We start from the raw sequence: 17,721 nt of genomic DNA on the forward strand, positions 1-17,721 counted from the left end.
AATCAACAAAGTCTTTTGCCATCTGCTGGTCCATAGTATTTCGTTTGGTAGCGATGGGTCTGCTGTGTCAGGCAGGACATAAGCGCTGCTTTGGGAGACTAGCGTTTCACGCTATTCATGCTACTCTCCTGTCCGCTGGCTCCTGGTTTGCCAGCGTCACAGCCCCCGTGCAGCACCTACCCCTGAGTGCAGTGTTTGTCATTGAAAAGGGATGTTGCAGCTCGTCTGTTATCGCTATTTGTCATTACGTGTGTTAGTTACAAAGCCCCCACCCTGCACTAGGTGCGTTTTGATTTTGTATCCAGAACATCTGGAGCCTTTTTGTAGCAGCCCAGGGTTTATCTGGCCCCTCTGCAGTTTGCGGGTTTAACCGCTCCCCTCCCTCCACGCTGCCGGTGGCTGTGGTACAAGCAGTTGGGAGCTGAGCACTGTGCAGGGGCAGAACCGGGGAGCTGCCCGTAGAGAGGGGGAGGCAGAGGGGAGGTGAGTGTGGATAGTGGGGGGCACAATTTAAAGGTTCTGGTGTCCTGCAGCGGGGCTCAGGGCTGGCACTCGGGAGACAAAGGAGTTTGGATCTAGAGCGACTCTGGATATGTCGTCGGATGCTCTGGAATAGCAGCTGGAGACTGTTCCAGCAGAGAGCTGCTCCGGAGCTTCCAGCCGACGGGGACGGCCAGCTTGGACAGGGCCTGGTTGGCAGCATGAGACCTGTCAGGCTTCAGGACCCAAGGGAAAGGCTGGTGCAGCTGGTGCCAAGGGGAGCTCTGGGCAGGGCAGGAAGGCAGGGCCTGGGGCAGACAAGTGAAGAAGGCAGAGAGCTGCTGTAGGTGAATGGCTGTCTGGGGTGGGCAGGTGAGAGCGGAGAGCCCAGCGCCAGCTGTGTTACGAGGGAACGGGGGCAGGCGCTGTGGGCGCTGGCAGTAAACGCCTGGAGCCAGCTGCCTGCAGGAGGGTGGGGAGAGGCTCTAACTGTGAGGGACCTGCCCTGAGCCTGCAGGCAGCTGGGGCAAGGGGCAGCTGTGTGCCGGGGGACATGTGAGCTGGGTGCCTAGAGCCAGCTGTGCACTGGGGGGAGGACAAGAGACAGCTGTGCAGGGGAGGGTCGGGGACAGACAGATACTGGGTATTGGGAGACATCGCTATGACCTGGTTCAAAAATGGGGCCAAACTCCCAGCCCCGGGTTCTCCTTGCACACGAGAGCGTCTCTTACAGCGTGTCCAGCACCGTGGGGGTGAACCTGACCGCAGGAGACACCCGCTCCCAGCTCACCTGTCAGATAGAGCACAACACCTTACCGGCTCCCCTGCGTGCGACTTACAACCTCAGCGATGCCCTGCGAGGTAGGAGCCCAGCCGGGGCTGACCCCTGGGGGTTCTGGCGGCTGAGACGGACCCATCGCCCTTTGGGCTGGGTTTGAGACGGGCCCTTCGCCCAAGTAACCAGTCTCACAGCAGCACTCCAGCAGGGCTCAGATCCTCCCACCTACAGCAGCGATGAGTCCAGATCAGGCCACGGCATCTGCTCCACCCCAGTGTTGGGGGCAGGGCTGGATGAAGTGGGGAGTGGGTCCCTGGGGTATTGAAATCCAAATTCAGATCTGGAGTCAGCGGCTTGTGTCCATCTCTGATTCTCAGACTCTTTTAATTTAGGAAGATTCCCCCTCGGGCTGGGATTCCTCCGGATCCAGTTCATCCCAGAAGGGAACTGGGGGGCTGATCATCTGACGCGTCTCTCCCATGCAGGGCAGGAGGCGGTATTGCTGGGGGGATGCTCCAGTGAAGGAGAGAGTTGAACAAACCCCAGAGGAAGCCCTGTGGGTGGGGAGTGGGACGTGGGCCACTGGGGAGGGCTGTTTTCCAAGTCTTGAAATATCCCTTGGAATCAGCAGGAAAAGGAGCATTTCTGCACATAGAGATTTCCATGGTGTTTTTCATTTGTTTCCAGTTCCACCCAGGCTGCAAGTGGGCACCGACCCAGCGGCGCCCGTCGCACTGAATGAGTCTGTGACCTTCCCCTGCCGCGCGGAGGGGTTTTACCCGAAGGACGCGAGTCTCAGCTGGCTGGAGAACGGAAACGAGACAGGTCTAGGAAAGGCCTCCCCCCGGCTGAGAATCCAGACGGGACGTACACGCTCCAGAGCTCCCTGGAGGTCAAAGCAACTGAGCAGAGGAATCAGTCCGTCTTCACTCGTCGGATTGTGCACAATTCCCAGCCCCCCGTCAGGGCGAGTGAGACGCTGAGGATCTCTGAGCCACCTGCGCAACCTGGAGGAGGGTTAGATTTGTCCCAGGCAGGCAAAGGGGCAGTTCTAGGAACCCCCTAGTCTGTGTGAAGGAGAGAGGCCACTGGACAGATCCCAGTCACGCATCAGACGCATTAGCAGAAACTCCCCAGGGGACTCCTGTCTGGTTGCTGATCACATACAAGGTTGAATATGGAACCATCCTGCCCCTCAGAGTTGACAGCAACAAGGGCCGGGTTCAGTATCTAGGGGTTCCGTTTCAATAACGCAATGCAAAACCGTCTCGAGCCTCCACCCAGTGACCTGGGACAATTACATACCACCCCCCGGGCGCCTCTACGAGGCAATATGGTAGCAAAAGGCTTTTAATAAAGGAGGGAAACAATGTGGCATTATGTTGGGGAAACACCACAAACAGGATTCATAAGACAAACCATGACCAAAAGCCCCCCCCGCCCCAAGTAAGTTTGGCAGTGTCCTTTTCCCCTCAGGGTCTTAAGTCCAGCAACCTAACAGTCACCCCACCCACAGTTTCTGGCCTTGGTCAGTGCAGCCCCTAGAGTTCTAGAAGTTCCTCTGCAGAGTTTACCTCCCAGCCTGGGTGGAAGTGGGGACGGGGAGGTATGGGGGGCATCTTACATGCTCCGCTGCTCGGGTTGACAGTCGATTGCCATGCCTCTCTGTGGACTTCTGCCGCAGTCTTCTCTGCCAGCCCCGTCTCTCTGCGAGCTCACCAAGCCTCTCCTCTATCCGCTCCTCTCCTCCAGCCGCCCTGCTATCCACTCCGTTTGCCATGCCTCTCCGCTAGCTGCTCACCAACTTGTCTTCAGCCCCCCGCTTCTTAACACAGCTCTCAGCTCTTTAGTGATTTCAGCTGATAGTAGGAGAGGCCCACGGCCAGCACAACACTAACCCAAAGTAAATCATCTAACACTTAAATGCAGGTATCAGTGATTTCAGCTCTGTAGCATATAACAAGATTCCTAAGGAAATCAAAATTAGCTCTGTTATTGCACACTGGAGATCAGAAGAGTAACAATGATGTTCAGGAAACCCACCCTTTAATTGACAGGGGTTTGGAACCCATGTCCCTTGCCTAGTGAGTGCTACTTAGGTGAGGGCGAGTCCCTCCTTCATAAAATGCCAAGGACAGTTCGTCACATAACCAGGATAACAACCCTTTATTACTCCTGCCCCAGTAACAAAGAGACTGGGGATCCCACAGCAGCCAAAGTGACCATTTGGGCAAGCAATCCAACATGCTAGGCAGGGTGGGTGTGCCCATGCAAACAAGATCAGCCCCTGAAGTCCTTTTCCACAGCTCACCACCAGATGTCAGGGCTCTGCTTACAAATATAAACAACTAACACAAGTATGTAGGGACAAAATTAGAAAAGCCAAGGCACAAAATGAGATCAAGCTAGCTCGGGACATGGAAGCAAGAGGAAGACCAAGGACAGAGGAGGCCTGTTACTCAATGAGGGGGGGAAAGACAATAACAGAAAATGTGGAAATGGCAGAGGTGCTTAATGACTTCTTTGTTTAGGTTCTCACCAAGAAGGTTGGTGGCGATTGGACGTCTCACAGTGAATGCCAGTGAAAATGAGGTAGGATCAGAGTCTAAACTAGGGAAAGAACAAGTCAAAAATTACTTAGACAAGTTAGGGCTTGTCTACACTTACATTTTATAGCGCTCTAACTTGCTGGCTCAGGGGGGTGAAAATCACTTTGAGCACTTTAAAGTGCTAGTGTGAACAGGCTCCGAGTGCTGGGAGCCGCGCTCGGAGCTATTCCCCTCGTGGAGGTGGGCCCAAGGTGTTTCCTGCCAGCAGACTCTGCCCTGGGACTGCTTTGGGTTGGGCATTGTAGCCCACTGACCCACAGGCATCTTCTCCCAGCACTAATGGCAACTCTGCCCCTACAGCCCAGGTGGTCAGACATTTTCCAGAGATCCACAACGTACAACACAACTTGCTTCCCTTTTGTGGCACCCAGGGGCAGCTATTGGCAGAGGGAGGCCTGGCAGTGGAGGGCCAGTGGAGTCACCCTGCCAGGGAGCTGGAGAGAGCTGCGGAGGGCCCCAGAGCTGGTGCAGCGGTACAGAGCTTTCCAGCTGCTGGCCCTGGCTTCTGGTGGATACTGCGAACTCCACAATAGCTGGGGCCAGACCCACTGCTGCTTCTATGGGGGGCAAAGGCCACTCTTTCCTCTGCCCCCGACAGAAGAATTTAGAGGCAATTCCCTGGGCCCCCCATAGGAGTTTACGTCAGGAGGTTTCGATCTGGCCCATTGGGGCTGTTTCTCTTGGCAAGTCCCAGGCAGGCTGTGCAGAGTCTGGGGCCGGATGTGGGGTGGATGTCCATGGCTGAAGGGTGGGGAGTCAGTTTTTGGAAAGTGATGAAACTTGTGTAAGGGGGACTGTTGTTCCCTTACTAACATCCCATGGGGTGTTTTGGTTGCTAGCTCCCAGCACTAACAGGGGAAGGGTCCATGGGAAATCAGGACCCTGAGACTGACAGTCCCCAGGACCAATGGGGAGAGGCCAACGCTCAGGTCAGTGTGATTGACAGGGCGGGCAGGCTAATCAGGGAGTCAGGAGGCCGGGGAGGTCCCCTCCTCCATGTCCTGGAATTGTCTGGGTCAGACAGCGTGGGGCTGAGCTAAGGGGAGAGCAGGGGCCCAAGCTGAGCTGGGAGCAGAGCCTGCCCAGCCCAGAGCCAGAGGGGCCGGAAAAGCCGCCCGGGGGAGCAGACCCTGTGCTGGGAGCAGAGCTGAGGCAGAGGGGATGGAGCTAGGGTGACCAGCTGTCCCGATTTTATAGGGACAGTCTTGATATTTGGGGCGTTTTCTTATATAGGCTCCTATTACTCCCCCACCCCCTGTCCCAGGTTTTCACACTTACTGTCTGATCGCTCTAGCTGGAGCTGAGGCAGGGTGGAGCTGGAGCTGGGGCTGGAGCAGTCCGGAGCCGGGCGCGGGGAGCAGCTGGGGAGAGCGAGGGGGATCCTGGGCAGCGGGCCCGGTGCCGGGAGATGCCCCCAGCCAAGAGGGGGATTGTAACCCCGCCAGGGCGGGGGCAACGCTGGGAAGAAGGGTCCTGCCACCCAGAGCCTGAGGGCATGTGGCCACCGCCAGAGCAAGTGTCCGACCCGCAGCATCCCTGCAGCACAGCCAGGGCCGAAGAAGGAGGCCGGGGACCTACAAGGAACAGACTGTGAACTACCCTGACATCCAGAGACACTGTTTGTGATGTTCCCTGCCACAGAGCAGGGTGACGTGTTTCCTTTAACCTTTCCCATTTTTCCTTATTCTTGTTAAACTAATTGCTGATTAAATAACTTGTATTTGCTTTAAATCGTATGTAATGGTCAGTGGATCAGGGAAATGTCCAGTGCAGAGAGAGCGCCCCGGAGTGGGGACCCCCTAGCCCCTGTCCTAGGTGACCACAGCAGGGTTGGGGGTCGAGCCCCCCAGGAATCCTGGGCCCAGCCTTGTCGGGGTTAGGAGGACTCTGCCCCACAGGAGAGTGCAAGGAGAGTCCTCGAGGGCAGGGAGGCCTCTGGGTAAAGGGAGTGGGAGCGAGGACTCAGATCCTTTCGCTAGCCCACTTCACCGGGGTAGTGCATACGCCAGGAAAGTTCCCCACAATAGCGGGACCATTCCCCCGCTTACACTTGCACTATGGCTGCAAAACCCGAAGCTCTTGTGTCACACCCTTCGCGATTACTCTTCAGAGAGTCATCCAGTTCCGAGAACACTCGGCAGCTGAGGGCTGCACCCCGTGCATTTCTCTTCCCCTTTTTCTTTATCTGTGAGCACCGGGCATTTGCACGAGGGCAGCAACTATGTCTTTTTGAGAGCTCGTGGACTTGAACTGCTTATTCCCCCCGGAGCAGTTGGTCTCGGAGCTCAGAATATTGCTGGGAATGGGAGTCCGCATGGGCTGGCCCTGCCCAGCCAGGGCCCTGGGCACACACTGCAGTGGCCACACCCTGGCTGCAGGGTGTCAATATGCGCTGCAGTCACACCTGCCGATCGCAGTGTAGACCTAGCCTGAGCATAGGTCTACACTGCCATTAAACCCCCGCGGCCGGCCCGACTCAGCCCACTCAGGCTCACGGTGCTCTGGGGACGGGGGGTGGGGAACAGGGTGGGGAAATTGCAGTGTAGATGTTCTGGGACTCTCCCCTATCACGGGGTCCTGGAGCTCAGTCTCTAGCGCTGGCCTGAATGTCCACACTGCCATTGAATAGCTTTGTAGCCTGAGCCCCGTGACCTGCATCGGCTGACATGGGCCAGGTGTGGGGGTTTAATTGCAGTGCAGACCGAAGTGAGCGGCCCAGGTCGCATGGGGAGGGAGAGCTGTTCATTGAACCTAGATCTCCTGACTCCCGTCTAGTGCTTTAAGGACAAGACCGGCCTTCCCCTGGCTATGGCTCTGGACGGGATTCCTTCATTCCAGAGCCCGGTAACTGCTGTTATCCAGCCTCCCCTGGCATTGCTGCCCAGGTCCCCGTGTCTGTGCCCCACAGAGACAAACCCCCAGCTCGTTCCATCCTGCTCAGCCTGGTCCTCAGCCCAGAGCTGGTAGCACCGTCCCTCGGGGAACACAACAGTTCTAGCTTGAATCCAGTCCAGCATCGCCCTCCTCTGGGCTTCCTGATACTCGTGCCCCGGTCCTGATCCCTGACCTGGAGGGTCCCTCCCCTTTCTAGGGTCACACTGGAAATCCAGGAGAGTCAGAGCCCCGAGTAAATCTCCCCTCGGTTAAACGTACAGCGTGAGATGACTGCTCCCCGACACCCCCAGCTCAGGGCGTGCTGGGGGCTGACATGGAGCGTACTAGAGCAGTTTGCCCCTGGGGGGCTCCTCCCTGGGCCGGGTTAATGCTAAGGGACGGGTCATTGACTGACTCTGCTCATTCACCTGTTGGATTCTTTCCTTTTGTAGCCCTTGGTCTATTTCCCAGTTTTCTCGCACTGTCGCCACCTGCCAACTTCTCTGTCTGCAGCCTCTGTCCCTGCAGTCCAGGAAACGAGTCCCTAGATGGTGGAGCTGCAGTGGAGCCCAGGCTTAACAAAGTGAAGGTTAAGGGGTGCCCTGGTTACAGTCTAGAAGGTGGAAGCAGGAAATGTCACTAACACAGTCTACTTCCTTCTGCATTAGGGGAAGGTCTGATCCTGCACCTCAAACTTCTCAGTATCTCTTTGGACAACGGAGAGCTGGCAAAGGCTGCGGTGTTGAAAGGTCGCCCCTCTGACAACAAAATGGCTCCGTCGACCCCTGTGTCTGGATTGTCTCTTCCATGGTTGGTGCTGCTGCTTCTCCTGGAGATCCCTGGTGAGTGTAGAACATAGACACTGCCCACGTGGGCACAAGCCGTCTAGTCTACTTTCTTGCTCCTTGAACAGGGGGAAATTCCAGCTGCTCTAAAGGGAGGAATAAACCTTTGTGTATTTTATATCCCAGAGGAAACCTTCCTGACCCCAGCTTGTGATCAGCCTATACTCTGGAATGTGAGAACTGTTCACAGCGTTTAAAATGATCCCAGCTGGTGTCACTGCAGGGGCTGTTCTTATTTTTATAAATGTCTGATCTTTTTATAGAAATCTTACTGAGCAATTAGATTCAACAGTATCCTGCAGCAGTGAATTCCACAGGTTAGTTAGATGTGGGTTAAAAATATTTCTTTTTATCCCTTGAAATCGTGTTGGCTTCAGATTCCATCGGGTGGGTGCCCTTCACTCTTCCCGTTATGGAAAAGGGCAAATAGCAGAACCCAACATCCTTTCCCGTCCCTTGGCTGTTCGTTGTTGGAGCCACCTCTCATCTCTGTTACCCTTCTCCTTGCCCGTTAACAATTAGCCCTGGTCTGTATCACCCCTGCTATCCAGAGTGCTTCCCACCCCGCACTCCCGATGCCTGTGTACTGTTGGTTGGACCTATGGACCTTTCCTCTTTCAGAACTGTTTCTATGTTTAGAAAAAAATACACTTTCCATTAACACTAGGGCTGTCGAGTGATTTAAAAAATTAATCACGATTAATTGCTCAATTTAAAAAAATTAATTGCAATTAACCACGCTGTTAAATAATAAAAGAATAACATTTATTTAAATATTTTGGATATTTTCTACATTTTCAAATATATTGATTTCAATTACAACACAGAATACAAAGTATAATGTGCTCACTGTATATTTATTTTTGTTTACAAATATTTGCACTGTAAAAAACAAATGAAATAGTATTTTTCAATTCGTGCAATACAAGTACTGTAATACAATCTCTTTATCATGAAAGATTAATTTACAAATGTAAAATTATGTACAAAAAATAACTGCATTCAAAAATAAAACAGTGTAAATCTTTAGAGCTTACAAGCGCACTCAGTCCTACCTCTTGTTCAGCCAATCGCTAAGACAAACAAGTTTGGTTACAATTTGCAGGAGATAATGCTGCCCTCTTCTTGTTTACAATGTCACCTGAAAATGAGAACAGGTGTTCGCATGGCACTGTTGTAGCCGGCGCCGCAAGATATTTACGTGCCAGAAGCACTAAAGATTCATATGTCCCTTCATGCTTCAGCTACCATTCCAGAGGACGTACTGCTCGATAACGATCCAGAGCAGTGCGGACTGACGCATGTTCATTTTCATCATCTGAGTCAGATGCCACCAGCAGAAGGTTGAGTTTCTTTTTTGGTGGTTCGGGTTCTGTAGTTTCCACATTGGAGTGTTGCTCATTCTGAAAGCATGTTCCACACCTCGTCTCTCTCAGATTTTGGACGGCACGTGTTCAGAGTCTTAAACCTTGGGTCGAGTGCTGTAGCTATTTTTAGAAATCTCACATTGGTACCTTCTTTGCGTTTTGTCAAATCTGCTGTGACAGTGTTCTTAAAATGAATGTGTGCTGGGTCATCATCGGACATTGCTATAACATGAAATGCGGGTAAAACAGAACAGGAGACATACATTTCTCCCCCAAGGAGTTCAGTCATTAATTTAATTAACATTTAATTTTTTTTAACGAGCATCATCAGCATAGAAGCATGTCCTCTTGAATGGTGGCCGAAGCATGAAGGGGCATACGAATGTTTAGCATATCTGGCACGTAGATACCTTGCAATGCCAGCTACAAAAGTGCCATGCAAATGCCTGTTCTCACTTCCAGGCGACATTGTAAACAAGAAGCGGGCAGCATTATCTCCCGTAAATGTAAACAAATGTGTTTGTCTGAGCGATTGACTGAACAAGAAGTGGGACTGAGTGGACTTGTAGCCTCTAAAATTTTACATTGTTTTGTTTTTGAGTACAGTTATGTAACAAATAATCTACATTTGTAAGTTGTGCTTTCACGATAGAGAGATTTCACTACAGTACTTGTATGAGGTGAATTGAAATATACTCTTTCTTTTGTTGATCATTTTTACAGTGCAAATATTTGTAATACAAATAATAATGTGATGAGCACTGTCTACTTTATATTCTCTGTTGTAATAGAAATCAATATATTTGAAAATGTGAAAAAATATCCAAAATATTTAATAAATTTCAATTGGTATCCTGTTGTTTAATTGCGACTAATTTTTCTGAGTTAATCGCGTGAGTTAATTGCGATTAATCGACAGCCCTAATTAACACTATTACACTGTGTCCTATTTCTGTATAAGGACCTGGATCAGTGCAGGCCGACCTGTCCCCGCCCAGCGTCCCATCGCAGGGAAAGGGGCTCGGTGCAGGGGGCTGCCTGACTGGGGCCTGGGACCTTACTGTCCTGCCCAGGTTCTTTTGCCTTATTTTTTTCTTTTTGCAGCCCGTGTGCGTTGAGAAACTGTCCTCGCTGAGCTGCACACGGTGCTGCCTCGGTCTTTGCCCTGAGCAGGTATAAGGGATTCAGAACCCATCAGCAGCACGGCTCCTGCACCCCCCCCATTACCCACCCACCCCCATTATGAGTTATCAGTATAATGTCATGCTGCCACCTGGCTGTACAACTGCTCCTGTGGATCATTAACAAATCTACAGCCACCATCCATCCCAATCTCAGCCCTGAGCTCCCGCTATGAACTCCTTCCATGCTGAGAACTCCTCCTTTGTTCCCCCCACCTCAGCACTTCAGGCCCCAGCTGATAGGCGGCTCCCTGGCTGGGGAGCGTCTCATGTGTGCAGGACCTTGCTGCAGAGCTCCCCATGGTCAGCCGGCGCTGGGAAGCTGCCATGTCTGTGTGGGGCCATCCAGGGGCAAAATAACCCTCCGTTCATTGGCAGTAAGTGACACACCCAGAAGCTCCTTCTCTGTGGCTGGAGCAGCGCAGCAGCTGGGCTCAGGGCCCTTGTCCCTGCTCCTGCCCATGAGGTTCTGTACCTGCCCGGCTCCCCTGCTCACGCTCAGCACAACAGCTCCCTGGTCCCTGCCTGCTCCCAGGAGCCGGGGAGAAGCTCTGGAAACGCGGCTCCAGGGCAGCCTGCAGGGGTCGCTGTGGAAGGACACAAAGTTACTCCCCGGGCAGCTAAAGCCCCACCCCGGGCAGGGCCCGGCTCTAGGCAGGGCTGGGAGCAGGATCCACACAGCGGTGCCGGGCGTGGGACTGAACCCCCTGCTGCTGCGGGACTGGGGCTTGTCAACCAGCCTCCCCCAGCCCGGCCTGTTCTCTCCTTCCAGGGGCCGGGGCCCAGGAGTTCCAGCTGCTGCAGCCCCGGGGCGCCGTGTCGGTGTCAGCGGGAGAGACTCTCACACTGAACTGCTCTGTGACTGGGCTCGGTCCACCGGGACCCGTGAAGTGGTTCAAGGGCTCGGGCAGTGGCCGCCAGCTCGTTTATGCAGAGAGAGGATCATTCCCCCGGGTGACGCGGGCTGTGAGTGGCTCTGGCACAGACTTCACCATCCGCATCAGTGACACCCGCCCCGAGGACGCCGGGATCTATCGCTGTGTGAAGTTTCTGAAGGGGTCGGGAGCCGATGAGGAGATCAGATCCGGCGCTGGCACCGTCGTGTCTGTGAGCGGTGAGTGCGAGCTCCCCCCAGCCCCACGCCCCTCCCCACCGGGGGCTGGTACCAGGGCGGGGAACAACCCAGCTCGGCCCAAACACTGACCGGGGAGCTGCGCTTCCCACCGAGACTGCAGCAACGTGGGACCTGGGTTGAGATCTACACTTGTATGAGGAGGGGTTATGGATTTTAGGGAGGCGGAGGGAGAAGAGGGAGAAATGTCTGTTCTAGCCCCAGGGATCGCTGCCCCCCAACGAAAACGAAGTGCCAGGTGCACTGGGGGGTGCAGTGGGGGGTGACTGTCCGGGTGGGTGCATTGGGGGGGAGGGGTCAGGTGTTGGGTTGATTCTTCTCACTCGGCCCCTCCAGAAAGAGCTGCCGGAGCTGCTGGGGGGGGGGGGGTACCCGGCTCTGCCGCCCTTCGCAGCCTCCAGCCGAACCAGCTGCGACTCCTCACACTCACCTACGCGGGGGAATTGCTCCCAGCACCGGGGGGTTTCTCCTCCCCTCCCAGTGCCCGGGGCAGCCCCATGGAGACGGGGAGCGAGGAGCAGGCAGGCTGGGGCGGCTGCAGAGAGTCCTTGGCAGAACTGACCTGCGGCCAGACCCGGTCCTGGGGTCAAGTATCAGAGGGGTAGCCGTGTTAGTCTGGATCTGTAAAAAACAACAGAGAGTCCTGTGGCACCTTTAAGACTAACAGATGTATTGGAGCATACTTCACCATCCACATCAATGACACCTGCCCCGAGGACGCCGGGATCTATCGCTGTGTGAAGTTTAAGAAGGGGTGAGGAGCCGATGAGGAGTTCAGATCCGGTGCTGCCACGGACGTGTGAATCTACTCGACCCCCCGCCCCCATCCCCTGTAGGGCTCTGGCTGTGGGCACAGAGCTCGGCTGCAGCCATGGACTTACTTGGATGTTTTTCTTCCTCTCCTATGACACTTCCCCAGCCCCAGCAAGGACTCTCCTAGCCTTGCCCCCCCTTTGCATTTGCTATGGGGCAGGTTCTGTGAGACGGGGGGGGGGGCTGGGCTCTCGGGAGCAGAGGGATCTGACTGATGAACGCTTCTCCCTGCAGCCAGACCGTCGGCCCCGTCCATGTCCGGCCCCCCCAGCAGGGCAGAGCCGGGTCCCCAAGTGACTTTCACCTGCACGTCAGGAGGATTCGCCCCCAGAGACATCGCTGTGACCTGGCTCAAAAATGGGGCCAAACTCCCAGCCCCCCAGGCCCGGGTTCTCCCTGCACACGAGAACGTCTCCTACAGCGTGTCCAGCACTGTGGGGGTGAGCCTGACCGCAGGAGACACCCGCTCCCAGCTCACCTGTCAGATAGAGCACAGCACCTTACCGGCTCCCCTGCGTGCGACTTACAACCTCAGCGATGCCCTGCGAGGTAGGAGCCCAGCCGGGACTTACCACTGGGGGCTCTGCTATGGGGGGTTGGGGGGCTGAGACGGACCCATCGCCCTTTGGGTCCCTTTTGGGTGGGTATTTTGTGGGAGGTCAGACACTGAAATCCAGATTTGGGTCCAGTCTGTGCCCTTTGCCCATCGCTCATCCTCAGGCCCTTAGAATGTAGAGACCCTTCGCTTGGGCCAGGAAGTGCCCTGCTCCGGCCCAGAGGGGTTGGGTGTGTGTGGAGGGTGTGTGGGATGGAAGGTGTTTGTCCTTGTCTGAACCCCGGAAAGATCCCACCCCCCAGTTGAAGTTAACCAGCGCGCTGTGCGTTTTGTCCAAAGAGGAAGGGGAGGGAAAGTGGGGACGTGAGGAACATTTTTTTCCCCTCTGCTAATTCTGTTTGTTTTTAAAGAAATTCCCTGAGCCTCCCCCCAGCTGTGACCGGGGCCCTGTGCTGTGCACAGAGGGGGATCCCTGTGCCCCAAGGGGCAGGGCCAGTGTCATCACTGTTCAGATCCACCAGGCAGCTTCCAGGAGGAGGCCCATGGGCGCTGCGCTCCTGCTCACCCACCTGCAGGGCAATGGGAGGTTTAATTAATGTGTGTTGGGCGGTGCTTTGAGATGCTCTGTCGGGATGCGCTGTGGAGAGGTCATGGGTCCTCACTGTGCAGAGGCAGCCCCTCCCCGTGCGGAACAGGAGGGCGTCTGGGGATCAGAACTCTGGACAGGGCGGCATGGGACAAAAGGGGCCTCTGTGGCTGGAGAGGGGAAGGGGACACACAGATAAATGCCAGCCGGCTGCTCCTGTGAGGGAGGGAGGTAAGGGCCTGGATAAAGAAGAGATTCCAGTGAGAGCTGAATGTGCTCCAGGGAGGGACATGGGGGGTGGATGGAGGTGGGCTCGGGGGGAAGGTCAGTCTGTCCAGCCCAGGAATTTCCCTGTAACTCAGCAGGAAAAGGAGAATTTCTGTAGATGCCGAGCGCAGGATATTTGTGTTCTCAGTTCCCCCCAGGCTGCGAGTGGGCACTGACCCAGCGGCGCCCGTCGCACCGAACGAGTCTGTGACGTTCACCTGCCACGCGGAGGGGTTTTACCCCAAGGACGTGAGTCTCACCTGGCTGGAGAACGGAAATGAGACGAATCTGGGAAAACCCTCCCCCCTGGCTGAGAATCCAGACGGGACGTACACGCTCCAGAGCTCCCTGGAGGTCAACGCAACCGAGCAGAGGAGTCAGTCCATGTTCACCTGTCGGGTTGTGCACGATTCCCAGTCCCCCGTCAGTGCCAGCGCGACACTGAGACTCTCCCAGCCATCTGCTGAGCCAGGCAAAGATCCCACTTCACCTACTGCAGGTAAATGTGCAGTTGAACCGCCCCCACCCCCCGCACTGCTGGGAAACGCCAGGTCTGGTCTGCGGAACCCAGGGGCCATTTCAGCCCATCTCCGCCAGGGGAGCCCCTCAGTGTAACAGCCACTCTTTTATTCCAGGATTATCGCTGGGCTCTGCTCTCCTGGGGCCCGTGGGCGGAGTGGGAGGGGGAAGGTTAAGGGCAGGAACTGTCACTGGGAAGATGCTCTGTGCAGCCCTGCAGGGTGTGACTGTCCCTAGAGAGGGGCTCGAACATGGTCACTCCTGAGTCCTTATTCTCCTGCTCTGCGAAGCTCGAGGTCTCCCCCGTAAAGTCTGGGCTGCCCTGGGGCCAGGCAGCAGCGTGTGGATACAGCTGCCAGGCAGAGCTGGGCAAACTCTGCAGGGGCCATTTGCCAACCTGCTGTTCACAGACAGGAACTCGCCAAGCCCCAGGGAAGGCCAGTTTCCTCGGAGCCCGGTAAAGGTGCATGTGAGCCAGGGCGGGATGGCCGGGAACCAGCACTTCTCTTGTCCGCGGGGGGTTTCTGTCCATTGGCTGATCTGATACATTTACACAGCAGGTCAGAGTCTGTTCTCCAGCCCCGCTCTCTGGATCGGGCTCTTCCTGGAGAAGGTGCTGACAGCCGCCTTCTTCCTCTTCCTCTTTCTGTGAAGCAAAGCGTAACCAGGTAAATGTAGATTTGCTGTGAGTTCCCCTGGGAGCCAGAGGGAACGGATTGTAATGCTGCAGCCCAGGAGCAGAGCAGGAAGCGTTAAAGTCTCATAGGGAGTCAGTGTTGTGGGGTTGGGTGTGTCTGGGCTGCTCATTGGATACAGACCCGCCCAGTCTGATGCCAGCCCAGATCACTAGTGACCGGGTGGCTTTTTCAGGGCCCCAGTCCAGTTCCTAGAGCCCAAACGGCCCCATCCCCAGGTGACCATCTCACTGGGCACTACCTGCTGCTGTCACCGGGCATCAGCGACCCCAAGGATTGGGTACAAGTGGGAAATGAATTGCTCTGCCCCATAGAGTGGGTCCTGCTGGCTCAGGGTGAGCTCCATGGTGAGCTGGCAGGGCTGGCCAGGCTTTCCCTCACTGTCTGCGCCTCCGTCACAGAGAAGCCCCTTTGCTCCTCTCCTGGTCACATGCAGCCTCCTCTCCACACGCTCCCTCCATCCGGGCCTGTACGAGGGTCCCAGCGACCCATTCGTGGCTCTGGACCGGATTCCTTAGTTCCAGAGCCCGGTGACTGCTGTTACCCAGCCTCCCCTGGCATTGCTGCCCAGGTCCCCGTGTCTGTGCCCCACAGAGACAAACCCCCAGCTCGTTCCATCCTGTTCAGCCTGGTCCTCAGCCCAGAGCTGGTGGCACCGTCCCTCGGGGAACACAACAGTTCTAGCTTGAATCCACTCCAGCATTGCTCTCCTCTGGGCTTCCTAATACTCGTGCCCCAGCCCTGATCCCTGATCTGGAGGGTCCCTTCCCTTTCTAGGGAGGGGGGAATTCAGGTATCAGCTTGTCACAGTCACTGGAAATCCAGGAGAGTCAGAGCCCCGAGTAAATCTCCCCTCGGTTAAACGTACAGCGTGAGATGACTGCTCCCCGACACCCCCAACTCAGGGCGTGGTGGGGGCTGACGTGGAGCGTACTAGAGCAGTTTGCCCCTGGGGGGCTCCTCCCTGGGTCGGGTTAATGCTAAGGGACAGGTCATTGACTGATTCTCCTCATTCACCTGTTGGATTCTTTCCTTTTGCAGCCACTGGTCTATTTCTCAGATTTCTCGCACTGTCGCCACCTGCCAACTTCTCTGTCTGCAGCTTCTGTCCCCCAGAGCAGGAAACAAGTCCCTAGATGGTGGAGCTGCAGTGACCCCTGCTGGCCAATCAGATGGAGCCCTGGCTTGACAGAGTGATGGTGAAGGGGTGACCTGGTTACAGTCTATAAGTACCTATGTGACGTGGGGAACAAATATTTCATAATGGGCTCGTCAGTCTGGCAGATAAAGGTCTGACACATGATCTAATGGCTGGAAGTTGAAGTCAGACAAATTCTGACTGGAAATGAGGCCTAAATTTTTAATGATGAGAGTAATTAACCAATGGAACAATTTACCAAGAGTTGTGGTAGATTCTCCATCATTGACAATTTTAAAATCCAGACGGGATGTTTCTCTAAAGGATCTGCTCTAGGGATTATCCAGGGGAGGTTCTCTGGCCTGTGCTTTAGAGGAGGTCAGACTAGAGGAGCACAACGGTCCCTTCTGGCCTGGGAATTTAGGAATCTCTGATGGGACATACCCACCACTCAGTCCTGCCTGCTGATAAAAGAGTCACTGGAAGGACTCCTGACCGGGCTCCCTGCCCCCTTCAGCCCATCCCTCTGCGCTGTCTGCACTGACCTTCGCTTCAGGGAGCAGATATGTGGAATACGGGGGTGTAACGCCATTTGTGGATGTGTAACACGCAGTGTGTCTGTGAGACCCGGTGGCCCCTGAGTCCTGCAGGTCTGGCCTGAGGCTCAGACTCTTGGTCCCTGGGCTGGCAGGAGCTGGGCAGTTTGCAGATGTGACCCTGTGACCTGATTGGAGAGAAATAGACCCCTGCTGTTACTGCTGGGTCTGGCCAATCACCGGAGTGGCCTGGAGAGGGTCCCTGAGGGCCGTGGGCCTGGCTGGATCCCATAGGTGCCCATGCTGGTCTGTGCTCTGGGCCAGGGCCGTCCTTAGGATTTATGGGGCCCTACGCAACATTATTAAACTGTTGCCCCTATGCCCGACAGCAGCCTGGGCAAGCAACCCGGGGTGGGGGAGGGACGAGACAGCAAAGGATACCAAACCGCCCAGCCTGCCTTATGGCGGCGGAGAATCCCAGTTCCCCGCAGAGACCCCCGTACCCTGTCCCTCCCGCAGACTGCGCCGCGCCGGCGCATTCGGCTCTGTGAATACGGCCCCTGCCTAAGGACACTGCAGCGCACGCTGGGTGTGCAGGAGCCAACCTGCTCTGACCTGCTGTCATGGGCGGTGGGTGAAGCTGCCACTTGGGGAGGCTAGCTCCCCAGCCCACCTGTGGCCCCGCCCATACTCCAACCCTGCTCCGCCCCAGGCCCCGCCCTCACTCTGCCCAAGCTCCACCTCTCCTCACTGTCTCCCTCCTCTCTTCCCTCCCCCTCCCTGCTCCACCCCTTCCAGGCAAATCCCTGAACCGAAATGAAGCAAACGACATTTGAAAAAAACACTCTTCTGCAATTTCTTTCTAAAGAAGGTAAAGACTGGGCATGCAGAATGTACCTAATTAAAAGCACTAACCTTGGGAATAAAAAAATGTCAGTCATGGGTTTTTTGATATGCCCTGACGTTTGTCAAAGATTTCTTTGGAAAAACTTTGTAGTAAGGGCGAGTCGGCTGTCTTGCTGAATACAACATTAAATACTATGGACTATATGATGCAGCTCTTCCCTGTTTTACATTTTCTTAATAAGTATTTCTAAGCTGATTTAATATTTTAATGTACTCTTAAACCTTCATAAATCATTCCAGAATGTTTCAGTGAGTTAAATATGTAGTAAAGACATTATTTTAAATTAATCAGTCACAGAGGTTTGTGTGTTCATAACAATGTGCATTGCTTTTAGAAAAAGGGAACCCTAATTTACTTTGTGTGATCTCCATAACAATAGACATATTTATGAAATTTCCCCAACTTTAAAAAATACGTTTCCAAAGATTTTAGGCATAA

At 55.0% G+C, this 17,721-nt stretch overlaps 1 protein-coding gene across 2 annotated transcripts; it reads left to right on the plus strand.

Annotated features, from left to right (window-relative positions):
- Positions 1 to 1,101: 1,101 nt before the first annotated feature.
- Positions 1,102 to 17,490, plus strand: LOC101945039 (signal-regulatory protein beta-1-like). Of its 2 annotated transcripts, XM_065566273.1 has the most exons (8): positions 1,102 to 1,341; positions 1,946 to 3,850; positions 7,410 to 7,583; positions 10,907 to 11,248; positions 12,314 to 12,628; positions 13,637 to 13,987; positions 14,565 to 14,675; positions 15,744 to 17,490. In XM_065566273.1, exons 3-7 carry the CDS (start codon positions 7,511 to 7,513, stop codon positions 14,657 to 14,659), a joined length of 1,176 nt encoding a protein of 391 aa, XP_065422345.1. In that variant the 5' UTR covers positions 1,102 to 1,341; positions 1,946 to 3,850; positions 7,410 to 7,510; the 3' UTR covers positions 14,660 to 14,675; positions 15,744 to 17,490. The 2 variants fall into 2 exon arrangements, with proteins under 2 accessions (XP_065422345.1, XP_065422344.1); XM_065566272.1 differs by having other exon boundaries at positions 1,102 to 3,850.
- The last annotated feature ends 231 nt before the right edge of the window (positions 17,491 to 17,721 follow it).

Source organism: Chrysemys picta, chromosome 13, assembly GCF_011386835.1.
Source record: "Chrysemys picta bellii isolate R12L10 chromosome 13, ASM1138683v2, whole genome shotgun sequence".
NCBI lineage: Eukaryota > Metazoa > Chordata > Testudines > Emydidae > Chrysemys > Chrysemys picta.